The sequence below is a fragment of the Nilaparvata lugens genome, unplaced genomic scaffold (assembly GCF_014356525.2).
Source record: "Nilaparvata lugens isolate BPH unplaced genomic scaffold, ASM1435652v1 scaffold136_1_2, whole genome shotgun sequence".
Classification (NCBI taxonomy): domain Eukaryota; kingdom Metazoa; phylum Arthropoda; class Insecta; order Hemiptera; family Delphacidae; genus Nilaparvata; species Nilaparvata lugens.
In genome coordinates this window covers 18,107-27,368 of record NW_024090248.1, presented here as the reverse complement: position 1 = coordinate 27,368, position 9,262 = coordinate 18,107, and the positions used below count along the sequence as shown (strand labels likewise).

Genomic DNA, 9,262 nt, shown 5'->3' with positions numbered 1-9,262 from the left:
GGTGCAACAACAGAAACTAGTCTCTCAAAATGTTTTTATAAAAATTTGGTTTAGAAAATGTAATGTTGGCTCTATTTCTAAACTCATTTTGGTTCTTTTAAAATGTCGAAAGTAAATCAGTTTTTCTTTCATTTTTATACAATTTAAAAGCAGCAAAAATATATTTTTAGGGAAAATGGTATTATTTTCATTCAATGAAGACTAGTGCAGTGGTCTCTTTGATGACACAAAAAAATTTAGTCCTATAATATATAATGATTATTAAACAAGAATCCAAAATCTACACCGCGACCCACTTGGTATGTTCTCAGTAGGTGACCTGAATAGAATAATGCTACATTAACCATGTTTACAAAATTTCAGTGGAAAGATTCTGATGATAATAGTATGGAATCTTTTATCTGCATGGTTTGCTAAGACATTCTAAAATGGCTTTTAAACTCACTCATATTATAAAGTGTTTTTATAATTTCAAAATAACTCAAGTTGTGAGGTCTCGTATTATTACATTCCTGTTGGAATAATTCATTGAAACCCCCTAAAGATTCTACTTCACATGCACTAAGCAAGCTGAAAACAAGCATTTTTCCTGTTCTTTGTTCACAAAAATCTCAAGAATGGAAGCATATATTGACTTGAAAATTTGCATGGTTCATCATTATAGTTTTTCCAAAGATGTACAATTTTTATTAATTAGTTTTTTCTTTTAGTTTTTCTTATTTTGGGAATTTAGTGTGATGATGTCATCTTTGAAGAGAAGCATCAACCAGCGTAATTAAAAATTCCAACATATTGAGATTAACAACATGAATTCAAATCAGTTGGGGTTTTATTTAAATTCCTTATAGTTTTTGTGCAAATTGTGAAGAGAAATTGTGTGATGTCACAGAATTTGAGCTCAATAACGGCGGTTTCATTTGAAAATTAGTTGAACTGGTCTCTCCCCAGAATGCGCTACCGTTTCATTACCCCCACCGCGGTAACTGAGTAGCCACCACCTGTGGTGATGAACACGCCTTCCACCTACTACGTCATCCGTAATGAATCGCCTTTTAGATAGAATGGGATTTGTTTTATTTGTTATAAATAAGATAACCTACAGCAAAGGCCTGTAACTTATCCATGTTCCAATATTCGAGTGCTCTTGGCATGATTGTTTCTGCTTCTGCTATCATAGACAATATAGTATAAGACTCTGTGATTTCTTTATTACATGGTATTGTCATTTATGCTATGTAAAACAAGCACAGCCTTCGTGTAAGTTTTATTGTTTCCAAGATTAGGTGATAATTTATTTTCTTCATCTTCGGTTTTTGTTATGAATGTTGCTTATTCTACTGTGATTTGTAAAAAATGGAAGAAACATCACGAAGCAAACGTCGCTATTCAACCAAAGGAAGAAAATTGCTTCTCAGTGCAAAACCGCTCAAACGAAGAGGAACAGCATTGAAACAATATTGGGCTTTAAAAAGGTAAGCTAATACTTTACAATATTTGCTTCAATTTTCCTTGGTAAAGTAATTAGTTATCTATAGTATGCAATGAAATAGAGTTGAATTGTGCCACCTTTCCATTTAAAACACTGTAGGCCTAATGTAACCATCGTTATCAAGAGAAAATTTGGTGAACAGACAATATGTCAACAAAAAAGTCAAGAGTTGTACGGTATAGGTCATGTTCAACTCGTGGCGGTCGATTCAACAATAATCTTTTGGTTGACATTATTTGATAATTATTTTACATTCTTAGGCTTGGAAAATTTGGAAATGTTAGAGTTAAAACATTGAATGGATTCTCTATTTCATACACTGTAATGTAGCCTAATCTGAGTACCAATAACTTGAAAAAATTTCTTGAATACTGTATAGGTCTATCTTAGTCAATGATAATGTACAAAGCCTAGGCTGAGGTACCTCACTGTAATAAGTCTTGTAATAAGTTCTAATACTAATTGAACGAGCGTTAGAAAGTTCTTACTTCTGACTTACTGAAGGCCAAAGTCGTTGTCCGTCTGTTTGTATGTTCTACAATTACTAGAAAGAATTGACCAATCAGCTTCAAATTTTGAACACATATTCTTGGAACCTTTTATGGGTAAAATTCGTTGGACAATACAATTGAAAAAAGTAATTTTTCATTACAAATAGGATCCCCAATGAAACCTACTGTTAAATTATTCTCGTAAAGGAAATATTTAACTGTCTCCATAATATATTCACTAACTCTGTATAATTAAAAGTTGCGTGTCTCAAAGATTACAATACAACAGTTCTTGAGCGAGTTCTTTAACCCAGGGGGTCACTAGTACTAGAATAAGCCTATTAAAATTAACCATTGTCTATCTGTGTAGTCTATATACTAGTAGTTAGATTGATCTTTGTTTCTATTATTCCAGGACCAAATTACAGAATGTCCAAGCACAGACTGAAGCCAATGATGATTCCAACAATCCCTCAACAATAATGTGAGTGAACCAATATAAATTGATGAAAACATGACAAAATCATTATAATATGTAACATTGATTACAGAATATATTTTTCTTCCTAATTTGGTGAGTGGAAGCATAAGAACCTTTTTTACATAGAACATTTCTACAGACTGAAAAAAATTAATAATTTTATATCTATACTATAGCATTCTCAAACCTTATTTCATCCTATACAGTACTAAATTGAATTTCATAAATGATAACAGGGTGGTTTCCAACAGGGTGGTTTTTATAGACATTGTTCAAAATGTTATTGATACTTGTTGAACATTCCATAAACATCATTATTTACATAATGTACAATGCCTTGTCTACTTTCTAGGCCCACGGAATTTGTCGAGGAAGAGCATACAGAAAGCAATGTCATTTTCAGCACCACTTCACACATCATGTAAGTAGGCTATACTAATAACATTTTCTCAGCGATTTTCCCAGTAACTGCTCTAACAATTTTGATGTTTCTCATATCCCAAATAGACATATATTGTTGGCAGTTGATAGGCTCTATCAACTGCCCCAAGTCACATATCAATAAAACGAACAGGGGCTCCACCCCATCCATGCAAAAGTTGATTTTCAATTCCCAATTATCAGGCTAACAACACAAGAATTTTCTATGGTAACTACTCTGAACATATGAAACTGTAGTGAACTTAACTTCAGATTAATAATCAGAAATTCTGAAAAAAAAATCTATGCTGAATTGTAAATATCATAAAGGCAAGGAAAGTTGTAGGCCTATGAGTGTACCATACCAGATTTTTACAAAATCATCTTTATCATACATTTCTTATGTCTTTCAGTGCAGAAGAAAGGAATACACCACAGTCATCTCAAAAAACTATTGCCAAATTATCTCCTGTTTACAAAACGTTGGATCCGGTTATTGCTTCTACTTCTAAAAGTATTCCATTGCATCAAACAACTTGCATATCTCCTAAGACTTCAGAACCAGTTGCTTCTACTTCTGAAGGCATATCATCACATCCACCAACTAGCCCAACTCCTAAAACTTCAGTGCCAGTAGCTTCTACTTCTGAAGGCATATCATCACATCCACCAACTAGCACAACTCCTAAAACTTCAGTGCCAGTAGCTTCTACTCGTAAAGGGATCACACTGCCTCAAGCAACTAGCACATCTCCTATTCCTGTGACATCATCTTCATTGATGTTAGAAGGTAGACGAATAGTGGACGTACATTCATTCATTGCTCAAATTCAGAAAATTGATGACCACACACCATTTCATTGCAGTTTCAAGGATATGACTGTAATAAAAGAATGTAGAAAAGGTTTGAACTCTTGTATCACACTCAAGTGTAAGATGTGTAATATAGAAAAATCTCTTTGGACAAATGCCTCGAATGAGAAAACCATGGATGTGAATACATCAGCAGTTTCTGGTACAATCAGCACAGGAGGAGGTCATTCCCAGCTGGAAGAGGTTTTGTCATGCTTAGACATTCCTTGCATGTCTTACAATACATTTCGCAAGTATCATGACCGAGTAGCTGATGCCTGGAAGGAAACTACTACTCCTGGAAGGAATCATTACTTCAATAATATTTCACTATTACCAAACAAACTCTACTTGTGAAGAAATGTATTTAATTTTATTGTGTCTGGAAAGTGTAGTAATAGGTAGACCCTTTATTCTTATTGCTGCTTCTTCAAATGATTATTGTAAAAAGGATTTTCAATCATATCATATCATAAGAGTGGAAAAAAAATAAATGCAATGGCTGTAGGCCATGGGCCAAGTTGATGTATATTGAGCAAATTATTCAAACTTCTTTTTTCAAAGAATGGATTTTTTTTGTTAGAATCAACAGCAGTTCCCATATTTTTATCACTTTTTACATCTCTTTTTGTCCCACTTTTTTCTTGGAGATCATTAAGTTTGTTATGTATTTTCTTTTTTGGAATTACTGAGAAATGATTCTCATTTTGGGTTCTGAAAAATATGTATCCAAATAAATATGGCTGGAGCTAATAGTTGAATAATATTACACTAAATTCAATAAAATATATTTACAATATTCCTAGTCCCAAATCCATTTGTTGAGCAAAATAATTATATAGTATTGTGATGTTTGTCATTGCTTCAATAATATTTCTCTATTACTAAACAAACTCTACTTGTGAAGAAATGTATTTAATTTAATTGTGTCTCAATAGTGTGGTAATATGTAGACCCTATATTCTTATTGCTGCTTCTTCAAATGATTATTGTAAAAAGGATTTTCAATCATATCATATCATAAGAGTGGAAAAAAATAAATGCAATGGCAGTAGGTCATGGGCCAAGTTGATGTATATTGAGCAATTTATGCAAACTTCTTTTTTCAAAGAATGGATTTTTTAGAAAAATTTTTTGTTAGAATCAACAGCAGTTCCCATATTTTTATCACTTTTTACATCTCTTTTTGTCCCACTTTTTTCTTGGAGATCATGAAGTTTGTTATGTATTTTATTTTTTGAAAATACTGAGAAATGATTCTCAATTTGGGTTCTGAAAAATATGTATCCAAATAAATATGGCTGGAGCTAATAGTTGAATAATATTACACTAAATTCAATAAAATATATTTACAATATTCCTAGTCCTATAAATGCATTTGTTGAGTTATTTTAGTAATAATAATACCGTTTTAAAAATTTCTCAACAACAATATGGTACTATAATTATCTAACTTGTAAACTTCAATTTTGCGTGATTATTTTCAAATAAAACTATGAAAATACTCAAATTATTTTTTTATTTACATTTCTTTAAACATAAATTGACAAAGTAAACAAAAATAAACAAACATAAATTAAACAAAGTAACAAAATAATCTCAAACAAGTGTTTGGTACTGCACGACTGCAGAGCAGAAGGAATACTTTTGAAAGCCAGTTAGCAGGGAAGACAGACAGCAGCAGTCATGCTTGCGAATTCAATATTTTTGCCAATTCTTTCACAATGTGGCAACAGCGTTGTTTACACATTCTCTATGCCTGAATTGGCACGCATGCAGCGAGCACGCGGGCGTGAGCGTGTGTGTGTGAGTTTCTACAGAGTGTGTGTGCGCGTGTTTACTCCCTGAGGGCGTGAGCAAGCGAGTTGGGAGAACGGTGGTGGGAGGACCGTTGCTGAACGAAGAGAGCCGTTGCTGAACTTGTTCCCCTCTTCGTTCAGCTATATGGGAACTGAAATACGAATTCCGCCGCATGTGAAGTAGAATCTTAAAGGATTTCCCAATTCCTCCACAACAACCGCAGCAACTGGCCCTACAATGTTTGGTGCATCATAATAATTATTATTATTGTTATTCTGTTCCTTATCCAATTCTCCTAGAATAAACTCATTTATTACAGCATGAGCCATGTTTGTTTTGCAAAACAACTTACTTTTAGTGTCACACCAGTGTGTGTGTGTGTGTGTTTTATTCAAATATTCGCGCCATCCGAATATTCAAAAGTACGCGCCAAACAGCATCGACCGGTCGATGTCTGGTTGTCGTTCCATGGGATCACTAGTCTGCCCCTTCGACCATTAATATAATAGACACGGTTTGAGCGTAGTCGCTGAAGCAAACATGAATTGGGTGTGTGACGTCACATGAGAGAGCCTTCGAACTACACGCCATAATCAGCCTATGCTAAAAAATGAGCACTTTCATAGCTTCTGAATCAGAATTTGAACTGATTTATTATTCTATTTGAAAAATTAATTATGGAAGTTGATTTATTCATTGTTTATTCATATAATTGCATACGTAGAGCCTATGTTTATATTGCCTAGTAAACGTATTTAAACAGATTATGTTGTATTGAGATTTATTTCAGGGCTTTATCAAGCCGATAATAACTTGCTTCTTGAATCTATGAACAAGTATGAATAGACTTATTGAAAATTCAGGAATTATTGTATTTTATGCACACAATCAATAACATAATCTTGAGCCTGTTCAAGAATATAATATTGACATTGAGTTTGAATTCTCGACCTAGACACAACAGATTTTCTTATCACACATAGAAACACAATAAAATTATGATGGTAAAAACTGGAATACAAGGATTAAAGATTGGATGATTTGAATGAACATATCAATATTGAAATATTATCACTGCATTATATTATATCAATATAATATAATAATCATGATATAATTTCTTTGTAGAAAATATATCGACAGTAACAATAATTTATTGCATTCTATGATTAATAGAGTAGTAGTTTACAGATATGTTAACAGAAGAGTAGATGGAGAGCATGAAAAATTACTTATCAAAATTAAGTAGGTACATACGGTAATATTAATAATACTAATAATATATTCAGCTTAATTGATCTGAAGGAACGCTTAATTCTACAACTTTGTACATAGAACTTTTGTTAATTATTATTAAGTGCATTAATAAAGGGAATGATCTGGCTATCTACTATGATGGATAATATTTTCAAAACTAGAACACTACCTATAATTATATTACAATCAGAATTAATATCAGGCCAGCAAAAAGTACATCCTTCATGAAGATTTAGATGAGTAGATGAAGAGCTTAAAAAAACTAGACTACTTATAGAAATTAGGCACAAAACATTAATAATACAAATCTATATAAGTGATAGAGGGAGCTCTTAATTCTACAACTTCGTTTAGGTATACAACTTTTGTGAATTATTAAGTGCATTAATAGAGGCAGTGATCTTTGCTATCTACTATTATGAATATTTTTTTTCAAAAATAAAACTACATAGGCCTTTTATATTACAAAAAGTACATTCTTCAGGAAGATTTAGATGAGTAGATGAAGAGCTTAAAAAACTAGACTACTTACCGAAATTAGACAACATTAATAATATAAATCTATATGATAAGTGATAGAGGGAGCTCTTAATTCTACAACTTTCATGAATTATTAAGTGCATTAATAGACGCAGTGATCTTTGCTATCTTTATTAATATTTTTGTATATGCAAAATCAAATGATAAAATTTAGAATCTCTAAATCAGCTGCAGGCATTGAAATACTTTTTTATACACAGACAACAAGCAAATTCACGTTTGCATTCTTCATTAACATTGACTTATTGAATGATAACTTGAGCCTAATTTGAAAAGAATGTAACTTAGATAATTACTTACCTGTGAAAAGAAATCCCACTTCCTTTTTTATCACTCTCCGTGCAGTTATATGCACAGCAGCTTCTCACCATTTTTTAAAGAAATCACCATCTGGTAATTGATTAAAATACAAAAATATGATAGCGTGCCTATACCGTACAAGAATATTCAGCCATTTTGCTCCTTCATGTGACGTCATACGGCTGTTTATGTTTGCTTCTGCCCAATGTATTGTGGAGGTATTGGGAAGCCGTGTCTATTATATTAATGGTCGAAGGTCTGCCTCGGGTCAGCCGCCATTTTGTTCGGCTCTGGGTCACTCGAGTCACTGACTCAAAAGTATCCCTGAAGATAACCATTGTTGTTAGCTTGGTTGTGACGTCAAGATGGGTGGATTTGGCTGTAGATGTTGGCTTCAGAGGCTAGACTTCCTAGACACGACTCATTGTATATTCATACTGAAAGTCGATGAAGCCAACATCTACAGCCAAATCCACCCATCTTGACGTCACAGTAATGACGTCACGCATCGTAAAGAGATTATAGAAAACTTTTTCGAGTTTGTTGTGTAAGTGTCTGTGGTGTGTAACTTACATTGTTGTTGAACAATGCATTGTTGTTAGCTTGGTTGTGATGTCAAGATGGGTGGATTTGGCTGTAAATGTTTGCTTCAGAGGCTAGATTTCCCAGCGTGTCTATTCTATAACTGGTCTAAGATTCATACTGAAAGTCAATGAAGCCAACATCTACTGCCAAATCCACCCATCTTGACGTCATAACAGTGACGTCCCGCATCATATAGAAATATTATAGAAAACTTTTTTGAGTTTGTTGTTCAAGTGTTTGTGGTGTGTAACTTACATTGTTGTTGAACAATGCATTGTTGTTGGCTTGGTTGTGATGTCAAGATGGGTGGATTTGGCTGTAGATGTTGGCTTCAGAGGCTAGACTTCCCAGCGTGTCTATTCTATAACTGGTCTAAGATTCATACTGAAAGTCAATGAAGCCAACATTTTACTGCCAAATCCACCCATCTTGACGTCATAACAGTGACGTCACGCATCATATAGAAATATTATAGAAAACTTTTTTGAGTTGGTTGTTCAAGTGTTTAACTTAAATTGATGTTAAACAATGCATTGTTGTTGAACATAGCTTGTTTTCCATAGCAGATTGTTATTATTTATGTAATATATTTATGAAAATAGTAATCTCCTGCGCAGCATATAATTGCACTGAAATTTTTAGGAAAAAAGTGGTATATCTTTTCATGCGTAAGTTGAAATTTATACACATAAATATTGTAAGTTGTAACTGTAATATTATCCTTGGTTATGATGTACATGAAAATAAATTTTTGTAGGGTACTATACCTTATTATTTCCAAAACACATTATAACTTTGAAGCCGATATCACATAACACATTATAACTTAGCCGAAATCGTTTTTGCCCGTAGCTAGAAATAACCTAAAAACACCATGAATCTGAAATAGACACAATCTGAAAGTTTTCCATACGGTGCGTGACGTCACTGCTGTGACGTCAAAATGGGTGGATTTGGCAGTAGTTGTTGGATTCAGAGGCTAGACTTCCCAGCGTGTCTATTCTATAACTGGTCTAAGGTGCGTACTATAGATGTTGATAAGCAAGC

At 33.2% G+C, this 9,262-nt stretch overlaps 1 protein-coding gene across 1 annotated transcript; it reads left to right on the top strand.

Annotated features, from left to right (window-relative positions):
* The first annotated feature begins 570 nt into the window (after positions 1-570).
* Positions 571-4,090, top strand: LOC120355436 (mucin-5AC-like). Its single transcript, XM_039443798.1, has 4 exons — positions 571-1,472; positions 2,396-2,464; positions 2,814-2,882; positions 3,295-4,090. The coding sequence occupies exons 1-4, from the start codon at positions 1,354-1,356 to the stop codon at positions 4,088-4,090; spliced, it is 1,053 nt and encodes a 350-aa protein (XP_039299732.1). The 5' UTR covers positions 571-1,353.
* Positions 4,091-9,262: the final 5,172 nt, after the last annotated feature.

Excerpts from the sequence above, each read along its gene's own strand:
- LOC120355436 (XM_039443798.1), top strand. The coding sequence starts at position 1,354 with ATGGAAGAAACATCACGAAGCAAACGTCGCTATTCAACCAAAGGAAGA. Across the intron at positions 1,473-2,395 it reads CAATATTGGGCTTTAAAAAG|GACCAAATTACAGAATGTCC; the intron begins GTAAGCTAATAC and ends CTATTATTCCAG. Across the intron at positions 2,883-3,294 it reads AGCACCACTTCACACATCAT|TGCAGAAGAAAGGAATACAC; the intron begins GTAAGTAGGCTA and ends TATGTCTTTCAG.